Source organism: Myripristis murdjan, chromosome 17 (assembly GCF_902150065.1).
Source record: "Myripristis murdjan chromosome 17, fMyrMur1.1, whole genome shotgun sequence".
Classification (NCBI taxonomy): Eukaryota; Metazoa; Chordata; class Actinopteri; order Holocentriformes; family Holocentridae; genus Myripristis; species Myripristis murdjan.
Genome location: NC_043996.1, coordinates 4,761,267 through 4,778,906, shown reverse-complemented (window position 1 = coordinate 4,778,906; position 17,640 = coordinate 4,761,267). Strand labels below are relative to the sequence as shown.

Genomic DNA, 17,640 nt, shown 5'->3' with positions numbered 1-17,640 from the left:
AGGATAAAGTAACACTTCTCTTTTCTCTCTATGATCCCCTGTTCAGAATAAACAGTAATTTGACAAGGCCCGCGTTATCAGCATCTCTACAATAGTTTCTCATTCTATCAGCCAGTGTGCAGTTACTCTGTCTGGCTGGGGCTCTTCAATCATCCAAAGACAGAAATAACACTTTGATTCATTGCTTAGTTTCAACATCATTTCTCTATCATCTCCCAGGAACTCTGCAGCTTTGTGTTGGGTGTTGTATGCGCTGTGCATTCGGTTGGCCAGTTTCAGTGACCTCTGAGAGTTTTCATGCAAATGTAGAGCCTCAGGGGCCTCCTATCATTGGCTATATGGGCTGTGCAGCAGCAGATGATTGGCTGCAGGACACAAGTGATGACTGGTTTGAGGTGGGCAAAAGGTTGTGACGTGTAATGTGACGCTGTGGCTGAATCCTTTATATACCCAGCGGAGAGATTGTCTATCAATGAAGTAGTAAAAGGGGGGAGCATTTTGGCAGAAAAGAAGGAGAGGTTTTCAAAAGCCTTTGATAGACGGTTTGCTGTGGTTGGGTTCCCTTCTTTTATTTGCTGAATTCAAAAGGAGCAGGCCATCCTCCAGAAGTGAAAATGAAGATCATCATTGGCATTGGCGGGTAAGTCTCAAATAACATATTTGTCGAGCACTCAGAAGCTCAGTTCATATATGTGTGACACCATATGCATCCTCATTTCAGAGTCACCAACGGTGGGAAGACCACTTTGACAAACAGGCTGGTGCAGACACTACCAAACTGTTGTGTGGTGCATCAAGATGACTTTTTCAAGGTAACTCAATCACATGTCTTCTTGGGGACTTTGAAACTAAATGTAAGCCACTGTGTGTTAAGTTTAAAGCTATCTCTTTGACATCTTTGATGTTTTCATGGTGAGTTGATACATGTATTATTTTGATGTATTCAGTTTGCTATCTTAAATTGCCTTTGAGCACTTTAAAGCAATGGTGACATTTTGTACTCAGAAATAACCTGCCATGCTGACCTGCAGATGTACTGCCTGTCATCTCAGTAGCCTAGTAATACATCTGGCTGATTGTCTCCTGGACAACCAATGAAAAGGTTGAACGTCCCCACTTAAAGTCAAACTTTGTGCATTCACGCTGCAAGTTCTGCAACCATTCTTTTTTTGCATGATCATTAACCTCATTTGGCTTAATTATTTTTTAATTAAACAAGCCACAAATTTGATTCCAACCATGCATCTTTTCATACTGCATTTTGTGTCATGGTTGACCACTCACTGATTTGATGTACAAATATACACCCAGAACCCCTTCAATTAACACAATATATCAGCTGCACAATGTATTGGGGAAAAAAATTGGAATCGCAATTTCCCAATCACAAATAGGCTGCGGATTTGTTCTTAAAAGAAATGGCATTTCAGTTTTGTAAATAAGCTAGCAGTTGCAGTCACAGAAAAGCCTTTATTTTGCTCAAAATGATGCAACAATAAGAACTGTCATACCCTGAAAACCAAATTATACAGAGAAATCTGCATCCAAATTTATTGCAATTTGTATCGCAATCGCAATATTGAGAAAAAAACATCACCTGATTTTTTTGGTCAACATTGCACAGCCATACCCTGCAACTTTTAGTGGAGACGAGTCCTTGACTTGTCCTGTCCAGGTGTGATCAGCTCCGACTGGTTACTAGGTTGCAGCAATGTTTTACTGGTGACTGTTATTTCAGAAAACCGATCAAATAGAAGTCGGGGAGGACGGCTTTAGACAGTGGGATGGTAAGAGTGGATTTCACGTAGGAAAACCATGCAGTAATGTACTTTTTCTTTCCTGCACATTTCAAACGTTTTGGTAACCAATCAATCCACAATGTGTAATATTCTACCAACTATTCTGTGAATGCTAAAGCCATTCACTAACCATGACTAATGTGTGTTGAAGCACATTGGTGAGAGTCGTTGGATCCATGTGTGGTGAAGCTTGTTGTCCTGTCTTTGTCCTTGTTCTGTAACAGTGATCACAGCCTTGGACATGGAGTCTATGGTCAACACTGTGAAAGGCTGGCAGGAGAACCCAGTCAAGTTTGCCCGTTCCCACGGTGTCAACCTGTCACCCGAAGCCGAGGAATCTAACCCGGAAAATACGGGACTCCATATTCTCATCGTGGAGGGCTTCCTGCTTTACAACTACAAGTGGGTCACTCCCCAACCCCAAACGTTACCCCATGATACTCTGTCATTTTACATAAGTGAATGTAAAATATAGCCTTCCAGCCTCATCTGTTCAACTGAATTGACCCCTAAACGTGTTTGTGAAACTGAGCCTCTGTTCCCCCTGTGCAGGCCTCTTCTTGATATCTACGACAAGCGGTACTTCCTTGCCATTCCATATGAGGAATGCAAAAGGAGAAGAAGGTAACAAACTCTTTGAGTGACTTTGGCCTGTGTTGCTTAAGTGATAACAAAGTTAGTTAGAGGTGTATAATGACTGATTCTGTGCCCGCAGTACAAGAACATACACAATCCCCGACCCCCCCGGTCTGTTCGATGGCCACGTCTGGCCCATGTACTTGAAGCACAGGAAAGAGATGGAGAACAGCGGTGACTGCATAGGTAGGTCAAGCTAATTCCTCACCTCTGTCACTAAATATTAGCCTCTTCTGGCCCAGGATTGTATCCTGCAAGGCTTTCTGTCCTGTGTCCACTCTGTCCTACTCGTGCATTCCCACTTTGTAAATGAAAAAGTACTCAGAGCGCACAAATCCCCCAATTCTTTTAAAATGAAACAGGCTTGATGCTTAACTACTGACTATAAATTCTCCTCAAGTTGTCCTTTTCTGAATTGCCCCATAGAGTATCTTGATGGCAGAAAATCAAGGGACGAGCTCTACAACGAAGTGTACGAGAGCATTCAGAACTTGCTTCTGAACAACTCATAGGTAAATGAAGATTCTGCAGCTTTTGGACTTATTATCTGGTACTCTGACACAGCGGCAATAATTGTTAATAAACACTCTCTTTTCTCTCTCCACAGTTAAACGGGGACGGCATATGGCCTGTGTATAGACTTGTAAATATTGTGTTGAGTAGCGCGCAACACCAGTGCCACACTTCTTGCCTAAATGATTTTTGATTTGTAAATAGCTCATCATGTAACTTATTAAGAACTGATGGCAGAAGCATTGTCTTTTGTATAATCCTGTGTAACTTTTTCTAAAAAATGAGCCACAGCTGGACAGTCCAGTGTTAACATGCAGAACGGGTCTCAGCATTGACCTTGTATGAAATCACCCACACTGGGAAAACAGATCTGTGTCCTGACGTAAAGAGACAACTGAACCAACTTCACGTGTCCTGTGTTTCATGTGTCCATGTGCTCAGAGAAGTTGTTAAAAATCTCAATATTCACCACACCTTTGACAACACAAAGTCTGAATGTTGAGGATTATTGGTGACTTATTCCTACAGCTCTTGAATGGGCTTCCTTATCAGACAGATATACCACAATAAAACCAACTAATCACAGCAGATTGCTTCCGCTTAGAGAATACTGACACATGACCACAGTCTACATGTCATGCCATGCTGATGGGGAGAAAGACACATAATATAAGAAAGATAAGAAATAAGAATATAGATATATAAAGATGATGGGTTCACTTTATGAAAAAGGTCTTCCATGTAATTTCTGTTGTACAATCATTTCAAAGATTAGGATAAATAGGCAATCATTAGTTGATAGGTCCATATCAAGTATATTAGTATTACACTGCCACAAAATCCCTATGATGGTATGATTGCCTATTGATTACACCTGAGGACTTGTATAAAAAGGAGGCTATGTCACTTGAGACCAAAATGTTGCTGACAGAGCTTCTCTGATTAAAAGCTCTAAAAAAATCCACTATGAATATCAATTGTGGAGTTAAGGAATTTATTCAGGCAGCACCTTCTAATTATGATTTGCCATTAGGACTGCTATTCATATTAAGTTTAGGATAAATAAACAAAAGAAAAAGGGGTCCATAGCATCAATAAGTACATAATGAACTTTTGATATATGCAGTTGGAAAAATAATATGTGACCAGAGATTCATTGCAAATAAAACAAAAATGTATGAAGGTGAGAAGTCCCTATAAGACCCAATGTCGAGGATTACTGCTTATGAAGATGAGTGTTAAATGCAGATATCCCAGTATAATAAAGTACACGGGACAGCACCTGAAACAGGCTGCAGACAGTGCTCCCAGGCCAGCACTTAATGACAGGAAGAGTGTGTTATTTCATTAGACCTGGTAAGGCAACGGTCTTTTCACTTTGCACTCCTCCACAGGGAGGTCAGAGGTCAGTGGCAGCAACAGAATGACACTTGAGCAGGGCAGATCCTTGCTGGCAGATGGCACTTGAACCCTCTAGTTAAAAGGCCGACACTTCACTAGGCTTTCGATACAAGAATGTACTTCTGCTTTTATATTTTTGCCTGTACCCTTGTGAGATGACTGCGTGAAATCGCTGTCTCACCCCTATTTCATATTCACATTTTACTTGCTCACTCACTGGCATGAACTTAATCAAGAAGTGGAACAAGAGTCGCTGACACTCTGCCCACCAGAGGATCACGTGACTTTTCAAATGTCACCCACAGTGCTCAACACTATGTGAAGAGAAATGAGGGACAGGAGGGTACAGATACAAGTTTTTATTGATAATTCAGTGTTAAAAACTCTTAAACAGTAACCTCAAAGGCTGTCTTTCATGTCTATATCTGACAACACAATGTGTCTTTGCAAGCCATAAAACATTGCATCTGGCAGGCAGTGATGAATAAGCTATCCAGTCACACCGGTCATGTAGAAATCCATATGTATATTTCCTGAAGATCATTCATTTGCAAACTCAAATGACTGCTGATCAATTAGCTAACGTAAAGAGCTTTCTAACCTCAGATGTCCCCTTAGATTATTCCGAGAAGAGCCTGCCAAGCTCTGTCCACGGACCTGCCAAAGTGGGAGGAGGAGGGAGGAGCAGGTCAGGTCTTGTGATGCGTTTCTGGCAGTTTTCACATGCCGCCAGTTGGCCTGGTGCTGATGGTAGTTTATATAGGCCAAGTGCCTGAGGTGTCGGGGGAATATATTTAGCCAGTGTACAGACAGCCACTTACACACTCAACAGCCCACAGCCTGGCTTCACTGACCAATTCCTCCTCCACTGGGTGGGTAAAACATGGGGGAAAGGTGAGAACCTTTTCGGGTGGCATGTGCTCCAACGTCATCCCGCTGCCATAGCAACCCCAAAGGACAGTGCCCGTATTTGGGCGGAGAGGCAGGAACACGGGAGATGAGCAGCTGTCACATGCCTTCTGTGCCCCCATGTAAGGCTGAGGAGGACCTCTGAGGCATGTGCACAGTTATGGTTATGCCACTGTATGACAGGAATATTTATAGCAGCTCCATTGTGGAAAATATCAAGTCGTATGTTCAGTTTTATAATAAATGAGCAGGTCAGCTTTTTGTTTTTCAGTGAGAATTCTGCTAGAAAAAGTCACTAGGTGTGTGATAAGCTTGAGCTTCAACCTGCAGTATATAATACACACAAAGGCTCCTGACAGCAAAATGAAAGGCCAGAATAAGTTCCACAGTGCTAATTTCTAATGCCATTTGGGGTTCACATCTCCAATCAAAGAAGAAATACACATTTTGGAAAATGGAGGGGAAAAGCATTAAGCACCGGCTTATTAATAACCATTTAAAAAATAACCCCTGACATTCCAGCATATAACTCGCAACCATCAGTGTTATGAGCCTGTTATTAATGCTCAAAGGAGCTTATTCAAGTTTAAGATCGTGCCAAATGCCAATTTCAAGTTTATCCAGTGACAGAGCTTATTATTTAGAGCACTTGAGAAGCTACCCATATGTCTTATATTTCATTTCTGTGCCGATGTGTGAAGTAAATGTAATGAAGTATCCAGTTTATTCACTGATCTGATAAGGCAACAGTAATTAAAATAAAGGTAATTATATTATTAAGTTCGTTATAGGTGCCACAGCATAGCAGGATAGTCTACTGTTCTGAACATTTTATTTGTAGGCTATATTGTGCATATAAATTACACCTGCAGCTCTTAGGGCAAATCAGTAATAGCCTACGTGTAAACACACTTTCAGTAATTTATTGCAAAGGTGCCATTGCCAGTTAAATGACTCTGACGGCTGGTTTTAAATCGTGAAGTGGTCACAATACTCTTTTTTGTCACGTGTAAACGATAGCCAGTGGCAAGCGGGTCTATCGAGAAGTGAATAAACACCAACATGAAGCTCAGAGTTCAAACGTGACAGGTGACAGTCACGCTGAGTTTATTTGTGAAGGTTAATTGGCATTCATGAGCAAAACGGTGTCACATTAAATCTGATAATCCACTGCCCCGCAATTCTCATGTTTATCGTCATTTAGCCTACGAGGCACTTTGATTGAGTTACATTTAATCTGGGTTAGAATAAAGTTAAATAGATGCAGGCGGTGTATAAGTTGAGCATTAAAAACCAGATGGAGACCACAGCGGTGATTGAACACTCCTTATTTGCGCTTTCAAGCAAACGCGCTGCCCGCCTGCTGGGACGTTTTCCCACAGCACAGTGTTGAACTGGGAAAACTGCGCACCGATTAAAGGCTTTTTCAAACACTCTTTCAGTTCAGCATCTCACCTGTATTGTCTCCCCATGATCTGTAGTATACCCTCGGGATCTATCATTTAGTTGTATACTCCTCAGAATGGAAGTGTGAGGCCTCAGGGGAAGACAACAGGTATATTCCTTGGGGGGGGTTCTTGTGGAAAAACCACTTTTAGACCATCATCTTCGTTAAATCTCACAAGAGGCAAAGATCTGAGGAGCCCTGGATACCTAGATTCATGGGATAAGATATATTCAAAGCGTTAAAGAATTAGTCTCACTGGTCGCCTGCATCACACGGGGAAGTCTGCTGAAGGTGTTTCATGAAAACAACCAGATGCACCAAGATATATATATGTGATCATTTTTATTTTAAAGCAGTATATTTTAATTTACAGTATACGATTAGTTCACCTTGTTGTGGCAACAGTTGTTGTGATTTGTTTACTTATTTATTCAGGTCAGACACACAAGTAAAGACTAAATTTATCATCAATACTTACTGGCTAAATTTTTGTACATCTCCAGCAGGGGAAGTCTTGTGCCAAACCAGTGCCGAGGATCTGTCGCTCTTATATGCCCGGGCGGCCGGGCAGGGCGTTCCCGGACTGGACTCTGGAACAGACTAGATTGCCTTCTGCTAAGTATAGAAGTCAGACACATGTGCCTTCCCCCTATAAGGCTTAGAAAACTGACCCCAGGCAAGTCCTCTGAGAATAACTCTGCTCATGGGTATCCTATTATGTGACCCGTATTCATGAACGTGTAAGTCCCCTGTCTGAATCTAATCTAAGAATATTCATAAGAGTCATAGATCTGTTTACACCTCTTCAGTGCCTGTGGTGCTCATTGGGGAGATTATACTGACCGAATTTCCTATGGTATCATTGTAATATGGTATAGTTATATGATTCATATCTTTATGTGTGCCTGTGGTCGGAAGGCTACAATAAAACACATTTACACTGTCAAGGGCAACATTTTCGAACATTTTAGGATTTAAGGACGTATGGTGTACCTGGTACTAAAAAGTTATTATGACTGCACTTAGTTGTATTTTATTTCTTATGATATCAATATAATACTCCTCGTTTTGTTACATTTTTAATCTTGTCGTGTCCTTCAGACGTGTAGCCTACATTACAGAACTTGTGTTGCTCATGAGCCTTAAATGTCCTGCCAGAAACCTCATGACACACGTTGCCAAATCCCTTTTACGCACAGTTGGTGCTCATCCCTCTCTGCTCTTTCATACTTGCTATTGATTAAAACAAAAATATTTTTTTCTTTTTGCTTTCGGGGTGATTTTAAAAAATAATCATCTCATAAAAACATTGTTCTAGGCCCTGAAAACTTTTGGAATACACTGCCAGGCCAGAGACCGCGTCATGACCAGTTGTATCTGCTAATGAAGCCTGCCGCCCTGTGGTGGAAGTTTACACTGTACAAGGCCTGTCGCCTAATATGAGGGTTAGGGTCTCCATATTCTGTGCATAGATCTTATAAGAGATGTGGCCTCACGAGCATTTTCTCAAATGTAGTTTTGAATGGAGAAAAAAACAGCTTTACAAATATCTTTACTTTGACACTAAAATGAAACGGAAATAGAACCTCTGCCCTTCTAGCTTATGTGGTAATTTAATGGCAAACTGTTTATTCTACATCGGGAAAGGCTTAGGGTCTTTTTCCCCTAAGCCTTTAGTTTCGCAAGATCTCTCCCAAGAGTGGCCAATCATATAAAGCTTAAAAGCTATAGAAATGTGTCCTCTGTAGTCTAGCCTATATATCCGGTGGATTGTATACAACAATGTGATGTGAAAGTTAAGGTGTTATTTTATTTTCTTTGCTAAACATAGCCTTTATTTCGTCCTTTACTACTGAAATTCAGGGCGAACTGGTCACAGAAATGAACAGGATGCGGGGTAAGATTCAGATGACCTCAGTTGACACCCGTGCGTAAAGTTTACTCTGTAAACGGACTTGTGTAAGGCTTGTGTAACAGAACTTAACACGGGAAGGAACGGGTTAAACTTTCTGGTTAGAAAGTTGAACTTTCTGTGCATGCGTAAGTAACCGGCTTGAATCTGATAAATGACCAGAAAAAAACCCAGCCCTCCTCTCCTGTCCAATTGTCAGTTCTCCTGAGAACACTGATATGTTGTGCTGCTTAAGAACTGGAACGGACAGCGCACGCTTGCTTTCTCATCCACTTTTCACAAAGCAGCATCCATCTGAGCGTGCAATACATGTTATAAGCTGACTTTTCTGTGACTTCCGATGGTTTTAAAAAGCTTTATTGCCATGGCACAATGGTCGATTTTATCTTTATACATTCTCCAAGGATTGTTTCCTTTCATCACCGGGCAGCAACAGCAGCGTACTGGCCCTTGGCGGCACCGGATACAGTGGGAGAACAACGGGCAGGTTTACAGCTTAATGAGCACCGGATCCGAATTCCAGGCTCCGGTGCGGTCCAGAAGCCAGTCGAGGGTCTACGTGAGCAGCAGGAGAGATAGCGCCAGGATGCCCGGGGCGCACGAAGGAACAGCGCACAGAAGAGCCAGCCAGTCTGAGCCCAGACAATTCAGGACCGACCAAGCAACCCAGCCAGGCACTGCGCTTGGACCGGACAGCGGGCAGTACGCACCTGTTTATGGTCGTGCGTCAGGGGCCAGAAACCAGCCTGAGCTTCACCGACAAGGAGGTGCGGGTTATCCAGGCGCACGGCGCTACATCCCAGAATACACCAATAGAATCAACGCGTCAGCATCGGGAAGTTTGACTGACTTTTCACGCAGTGGGGCACCGAGAAGAGGAGATGCGGTCACCCAGGATGCTACTGCACAGCACAGAGGCAGCAGGCCAGGGCCTGGCGCCGAGTACCATCAGTTACGCGCGGTGCCAGAGGCAGCCTCTGTCGCCAGGCAACCCGCGCAAACGGAGCACTCCACAGCAGGACATCCCACAGCTTCTGAAAGGGAACCTGCGGCACCCGCTCCCTTTCCTGTACTAAGCGAGGACGTCTCAGACGACACGAGTAACGGAGAGGAGATGGTTAACGATGACCCTCGAAACCCATTCAAAAACCACAGGAATTCTGTTTTTTACAACGCGTACCCATCAAGAGGGAGGTCAGCGGCCCGCACGCGTCGTCCGCCTGGCACCGGGTATGGAACAAGATATTTCCAAAATGGTAAGTACTTGTTTAAATCCGCTTGGAATGAGTTGGGTCAGTTTGGATCAGTGTCACATGGATTTAAAATTGTGGTGCAGTGGGTATTTCAATAGGGAAACAAGCTATTTGATCTATTTTTTTTTTTTTTAATACATTACCTGTAATAGGCAGTCTGGGATTAAAATAATCTCTTTGAACTGACATTTCTGCTTTTCTGAATATTTTAAAGCCAGTTTGGCCATCCCAAAACTTCACTGAGTATACTGAGAGGGGGGAAAAAAAGGTGAATGAGTTGGGAAAAAAGTCTTCTGGGCTGTGGATGCCGGTGTGATCACTCAGGAATGTGAAACATTTTGAATGATGCCAACAAACACAAACACACTACAGCTGGTCCTGTATTTGCAGACAGCACAGCATATTTCTCCAGCCTTAGTCGGTTGTTTTGAGTATCCCTAACATCCAAGGCATTAAGTTCTGAGAAATAACAGCCTGTCCCTTTAATCTTCTCTCACAGGACTGCCAGACCTGGTCCCAGACCCCTATGCCATTCAAGCAGGTGCCTACATCCAGCGTATGCAGATGTACGCACTGCGCTGTGCAGCAGAGGAAAACTGTCTAGCCAGGTAATCTAAGGTGCCAAAGCCAATTCACTTCTTCAATACACACAGAAACACACACACACACACACACACACACACACACAGACATGCATACAGTTATTTCCTTTTCACTGTTTTTTTGTTGTGTTAGGATAACTTTCAACTGCGGTAGCATAACTTTTGATTGTGTTAGGATAACTGTGTTAGAATAACTTCTGTTGATAGAGTTAGGATTCCTGTTTGATCGCATTATGGAGCAATGATCCTCCAACATGATGTCCTGCCAAGACGTAAATGTTCTGGGTTGGATTTCCCAAAAGCATTTAGTCAAAGGAACAAAACCTTTTGTGCTCAGTTACTTTTAAGGCAACCAGCTCCGGGAGTTCAGCCAGTAGCACTTTCCAAAAGAGCTTATGCCCATTTCCCTGTGATCCCTCCAAGGTCGGCTTACGCACCCACCGTACGAGACATCGACTACCGAGTCCTCCTGCGCTTCCCCCAGAAAGTGAAGAACCAAGGCACGACCGACTTCCTTCCTGTTAAGCCAAGATACCAGTGGGACTGGCACAGCTGCCACCAGTGAGTTTGTTTGGTCTGACACAAAAATCCTTTAAAAACTTCTAATTAGGCTACACTTCACCTCTGATAATGACGGCATAACAAGCAACATGCACCCTCAAAATTCCTAATCGCATGGTTTTAAGGACATTCTTGATTCCTGTACAAGCCCAGCTACAAAAAGGACGCTTCTATTCTTTTCTATTCTATTCTATTCTAATCCTTATTCCAATTTCTACCTGTGGCATCTCATCCCTTCACCCCCCGTCTGTCCTCAGGCACTACCACAGCATGGATGCCTTCAGTAACTACGACCTCCTGGATGTCATGACTGGGCAAAAGGTGGCCGAGGGACACAAGGCCAGCTTCTGCCTGGAGGACACAGGCTGTGATGCCGGCTTCAGGCGACGCTACGCCTGCACAGCTCACACACAGGTAAAGCACAGCATGTACACTTTGAGCCATTTAACTCACACTCTCCAACTAAAAATGAGTGCAGCTGCGAATGATGTTCAGTCTAAATTACAGGTAATACTAAGAAATGCTCTACGGTTTAAAGTCACTGCATCCTGGGAAAAAAAAATTCTTAGGGAGCTCATGTATGATATGATATGATATGATGTATGATAGATGATTGCGGATAGCAATAAAATGTTTGTTGTCCAATCAAAACTGTGTTACAATTGAAGACTTCAACTGTGCAATTCTCAAGTGGGAATCTTTAAATTAGGACTTACTGGAAAGCCTGGGTTAATAAGTACAAGTGTGAATCGAGGCTAATCTAGGTTTGCCCAGGTTAGCCTATAGGCTAAGAAATTAAAAAGTACTGCAGATCATTAAATTGCATACTTTCAACAACACACTAGGCTTCATAACATTTGCTGCATCCTCCTTCAAGTTTCTGTTTAACATTATTTAACGGGAAAAACTGTGGTTGTTTGGCTCCACCCACTGAGGTTTAATTTAACCAATAGGATTATTTCTGCCACCAGAGCAGCTCTCTGTCTGAGAAATGTCTCTGTAACTGAAACTCTCAATAACTAAACCTTCCTCTGTGAAAATGGTCAGTCTTTCTGCTCCCATGCTAAAATACACTGTTGGGTTTGTGTTGTGTTGGCACTGTAGGGGCTGAGCCCGGGATGCCATGACATCTATGCTGCCAATATCGACTGTCAGTGGATCGACATCACCGACGTACCTCCAGGAAACTACATCCTAAAGGTAATAAGTATCACAGCCCGCAGTCTACCCTTCAGCCATTTATGGATTTTTTTTTTTTTTTCATATTCCATCACCATCCATTTACGGAGCTGCCTGCGGTGTTGCTCAAACATTTTTTTTTTTTTGTTATATCTTCAGGTCACTGTCAATCCCAATTTCCATGTCCAAGAATCAGACTTTTCCAACAATGTAGTGAGATGTGATATCACATACACAGGAATCTACGTTCAGACGCGCAACTGTCGAGTAACGAGGTACTGTAAAAGTTTTTTCTGGTATGAAATGGCATTGCATTTTAGGCCAAAAGAGCTCACATCCTTTCTCCAGATTAACTCAAGTATAAAGAATTACGTGAAATGAAATGAAATACATGCACAAGGTAAAAATAAACACCTTGATAAAGCCGATTTTGAGAAATCGGCTTTATCACAGTCTGTTTATAGAGAAAAATAAATGCTCTGGTCAGATGAAAGAAGGGAAAAACAGACAAAAGTCACTTCCAACATTTAATGTCAGGAGGATGTGTGTGTGTGCGTGTGTACTTCAAGATGTTTACATGTACATCTCTCTCTGTCTTTATGCTTTTAGGGGTTGAAGACTTCAGTTCCTGTACTATTCAGAGGTGCTTTGCATCAAGCATTGTCCTATGTACTGTATTACAACAATAAAACTTTGTGCTACATTCCTCCCATAGATTTTTGTCACATTTATCAGTAAGACATGCAAAATCTGTTTACATCGAATTTGTAAATTAAACTACAAGACCACACAATAATGCATTTTTACTGAGGTGACATGATCCATTCCAGAGGGATATTTTTGTACCTCTTTAGGCCTTGAAAGTGGAGGTGAAAGTATAAGTACTGTGCTCATGTTATATTTTTATTGCTTGAATTGTGCTGTTATGTGCAGTCATTAGTTTGTTCCAGTTTTATTTAACCACTTGGTGGTGATACTAGTAAATTGCAAATATCTATTTTTTATGTAAAATATCACAGATAGTTTGTTGGAATACTTTTACGTGTGTTTATGAGTGTATACAAAATAGGGAAAACTGTAATATGTAACTATATTGCTAAAGTATTGTTGTTAATATTTTGTTATTGTATAAGTATGTTGGAGTTAGTACAATAAACTTGTCGAAAAGTCAGTGTATTATTATGAGAAGTTTTTCCGCCTTGTTCCCAGTGATTGCCAAAGGCATCAGTTCAGTTTTGTTAAGAGCCAGACGATCAGATTTTTTCCCAGTTTAGCTGCTGATCTCTGAGGATTGTCTCTGGATTGTAGATGCGTGTCCAAGTTTAATACTGAATGTACACCGAGGACCACTGAAGAAAGAGCTCTTTTCACGGTTTCATGTCTCTTGCTTCAAGAGGAAAAAAGACTTTTACGCATATTTCACCGCTCACTAGGGCTGAATGAGTGTTTCTTCCCCATACTGCTGTGCCTCCTGTGTTCATGCGAGCCCCTGCCCTCGGAGACAAACAGGCCTGCAGGCAGCAGCTCGCGGCATGTTTGCTGACAGACCTCTGTGAAGACTCAGCCCCGAGGATCTTATACTGCCATGTCATATCAGTAAAGCTCAGTGAGAGCAGGATGAATGGGGGCCTTTTCTCTCTTTCCGTCTTTCTCCGCTTGTAAATGCGAGTGTAGCTCGGCTGCTAGTAAAAGACGGCCTCCTGGCCCAGATTTGACTGCATCATAGATTCATTCATTTCCACTGGGGATTGTCTGGGACGAAAGAAGTTTTAATAGCACGCGGAGGATTTCGTCTGAGTGGGAAGACCGATAGACCCCGCCAGAGAATATCGTCAAGAAGTCATTCAAACATGTTTATATCCAGGAGAAATGTGTTTTTGCAACAAGCACTAGACTGTTTCAAATACATTTGCAGCAAAAGAATGAAATGCGAAGCTCCCGAACTGGGGTACAATGTGCTCTCTGTTTGGAGTAAGTAGTGCCTCCACTCATTCAGAGATGTTTCTGCCTGTGACAAATCACTCTTTGAAACAAGCATTAGATGGCATCAAGTGCTTTCAAAGAGAAGAAAAATAACCCAAGCCGCAGACAATATAGGCACTGTTAGATCATACAGATGGAGGATATTTACGACGAATGGAGAGCAGAGACTCGGCTTGAGAAAGAAAGCCAACCGGGAAGATTAAGAGCAATTGAGATGGTTTACACTGGACACCGCCAAGGTGCATCCATGCCAGAATAGATTGTCTGTGTTGTTGAAAGTGTCTGGAAAATCCCCCCCTGCTCCTCTTTAGACCACTCCATTCCAGTCTGTCTAGGAATTTCAGGGCAATGTTTACAGACAGTGACAATTTCAGCAAAGGATCATTGTACTGCAGGGGTAGAGCTAAGAGCTGAAGTATTAGGGGCATCACATTATAAGATACAATTTATTCTAACGAGCCAGCGCTCAGTGCTTTGGGGACCATGCTCCACACGCCTCAGCTGGCTCTTCTAGCTGAACTGTTCCTTTTTGGACCAGCATGTCATTTCAAACATGTCATGCTTTAGAGAAGACAGCGGCTGTTTGCTCAGCTGTGGGGCTTTCAGACATCTGGACCACGTCTCCAGCTTGCCTTGCACAAGCACAGGCGCTGGCAAACTGGCCGGCACCTTTCATTTGGCTACACCTCATCTAAGCCTCGTTACCCCACCAATGCGATCCAGCACGCAGGTAGGTAAGGTGAAGAGGGAGGGAGCCCGTTGTTAATGCTCGTTCAGTGTTCTGCCAGCCGCCTGCGGCCTACCTCATCCTGAAAATACCGGGGTAAACAGAGACATTTTCCGGATGCATCTGCACGTAGGTGGGCAGTGTTTGGAGAGGTTATGAAGGCCGGGGTCTGGTATTTGCAGGTCATATTTCAACAAAGCGGGGCCACGTGAGACGGGAGGACGTAACAGTGGAACGTGCTCAGCCAAGGGAACATCTTGACAGGTCGGTTTAGGCACGGAGCAGAGAAATTCCTCAGCAGCTCTGTCATCTCATTGAGATTAAGCATAGTGCTGAGGTCAGCCGTAACACAGCGAGAGCGTATATGGCTCGAACCACAGGCAGACATACCGGGCTGCCTCCTCGCCAGGGTCACTTACACAACTTCATACAGTGCAAATGTGATGTGGAAGACCCAGAACTCCATGGTGCTCCATCAAGACGCAGCCCAGTACAGTCATCTGTGAGCGGGACTGATGATGAATTCTGTTTTTCTTTCAAGCTGGGTGGTACTGTGACTTGGGTGGTATTTGGAGGGAAGACTCAAAGGATTTGCCGTTCTTTGATTGTTGATCCACTCTTCTGTCTGCGCTAAGCTCTTCATCTTTGACTTCAAACAATCATATTCATTTTTCTTAGAGACAGTCTTTTTTGTGTGCTTTGATTGCAGAAAGAACCCCCCCCCTTCATGCTGGAGATAACAAAACTGCGTTTTGATTGTGAACATCTCATGTGATGGCATGAAATTCTAGGCAAGACAAGGACGGCTACAATATGAATTCCTTTTTTTGACTGCCTTTGAAAAATTTGTCATCTAGGCCTTGAATGAGAACATTAAAAAAACATAATTGAGCATAAACTATGAATTGCAGTTTTGAATGAAACCCAGTGACATAATTTTACTTTATCTCAAATTCACTGGTGGCAAGGCAAAGTAAGCAAAGTAAGTTGAGTAAAATAACATACAAAATCACTACTTTGGCCCTTTAAACATGTTTTTATTAGCAATCACCTATATTTTAATTATGAACTGTAATTCATCATTGTTTTTCCCTGTTTTTTACACATTGCATAATATTTGGAGTCAAGCTACTTTGATTCAAATGATGATTCAATTACCAAATTTATTCAACTACCCAAACTCTTGTGGTATCTTCCATGAGTGGCACTGCATTTTAAGTGCACCTATTAGCACGCAGCTGTTGTTCAGGAAGAGGCCATGCCTTCTGAGACAAAGACTGCAGTTGTTCTGTATGCTGCAGCTTTCCGTCCATCACCTAAACAGACCAAGGAAGAACACACTTTTGCACAAGCAACACACACCTGCGGTATTAATAGCACAAGGGCATCCTACTCCTGTGTTATTGTTGGGTGGATGAGACAAACGGGAGACAGAGGCACTGAGAGTTGGTGTTGTTCTTGGTCCAAAACTCCGTCTGACATACCAGAATCATTCCACTATTTATAAAGGAGGCATGGCTGACGGCTCGGCCGGTGTGCCTTCTGTCTGACAAGGTTAATACAGAGTGTGTATGGAAAGGCACACACTTGGACAGCAGGGCACGCCTTCGCTCAAAGCCCACTGGGCTCTGAGTGCCTCAGACATTATCTAAGATCCAAGCCTGGAGACTCTAAAGTCACTGCTTTGAGGATTGATGGTTATATTGCAGTCTGTACTTGGTATTCGTACAGTGTTCTGCACAAGTCTTATCACAACAGATGTTTGTTTTAAGAGATAGATTTTACGTGAAGGGAATAACTGAAAGAAAACCCTTTTACCAAATCACACTTTTATCTTGCTGCCAAAACAGGGCTCTCCTATGAATAGCAAGTGAAGTGATGTTGTATCTGGAATATGTGAGATATTCCTGCACAGTTCATGACCAAGCCATGACAAATATTTAGCCTTTGCTGGTGCAAGAGAACACAGAATTCAGCAGAGCACAGAGTGAAATGGCAAACATTTATTCCAGTACTTATGATGAATTACGCCTCTTATCAAATAATGACAAATAAGGATGCTTGCAAGGCCAAAAAAAAGTCAAGTTTTGATGGGTGGCCATGACAGTAATAATAGCTGCTGGCACATGTCCTCGGTTATCTCTGTAACCTTCACTGGCTTATTGACTACTTACAGCGTCACTCCTCTCTTGCCATCATTACTCTAACCTCCACGGGCCACAGACTCAAGACAGTTAGTGACAGAGAGGCCAAGTGAGTTAACAGTTTGAAGTCTGACCACATCTGTCATCTGCCAACAAGCCGTGGCATCAGTCAGTGATAGAGAAAGAGAGAGACAGAGACAGAGAGACCTAGAGAAAGAGAGGGAGAAGTGTTTTGTGAAGTGGATGGGTGATAACTCTAAGCATGAGGTGGGTACAAAGGGAGAGAGATGAGGGGTGATGTACTCCGATAGCAGCAGGAGCTTGCGAGAGTGGAGTGGTGAAAATCTCAGACAAGATTTAAACAAACAGAGACACAGACTCTGGCCCGGCTGGTCCAGGACGCAGCAGTGTCCTGACAGAATAAGGCCACGAGAAATCACACACTGCCACCTTCAGATCAGCATGAGAAATATTCTTTACCACTTCCACAACCATTTGGGGCGCACACTTAGCTCATTAGGCTCTCTGCAGCTGCAAAACATAAATAAATCATTTCACCGATGCAGATGCAATG

The 17,640-nt window shown here is 42.8% G+C and overlaps 2 protein-coding genes across 2 annotated transcripts; both read left to right on the top strand.

The window, feature by feature from the left end:
• Positions 1-614: 614 nt before the first annotated feature.
• On the top strand, positions 615-3,324 carry LOC115375237 (nicotinamide riboside kinase 2-like). The gene is made up of 8 exons (XM_030074635.1): positions 615-640; positions 722-812; positions 1,739-1,787; positions 2,024-2,201; positions 2,352-2,423; positions 2,515-2,621; positions 2,862-2,947; positions 3,043-3,324. The coding sequence occupies exons 1-7, from the start codon at positions 615-617 to the stop codon at positions 2,945-2,947; spliced, it is 609 nt and encodes a 202-aa protein (XP_029930495.1). The 3' UTR covers positions 3,043-3,324.
• A 5,507-nt stretch (positions 3,325-8,831) lies between these two features.
• Positions 8,832-13,280, top strand: loxl5b (lysyl oxidase-like 5b). Its single transcript, XM_030074567.1, has 7 exons — positions 8,832-9,873; positions 10,370-10,478; positions 10,896-11,033; positions 11,291-11,447; positions 12,138-12,233; positions 12,372-12,487; positions 12,822-13,280. The coding sequence occupies exons 1-7, from the start codon at positions 8,958-8,960 to the stop codon at positions 12,826-12,828; spliced, it is 1,539 nt and encodes a 512-aa protein (XP_029930427.1). The 5' UTR covers positions 8,832-8,957; the 3' UTR covers positions 12,829-13,280.
• The last annotated feature ends 4,360 nt before the right edge of the window (positions 13,281-17,640 follow it).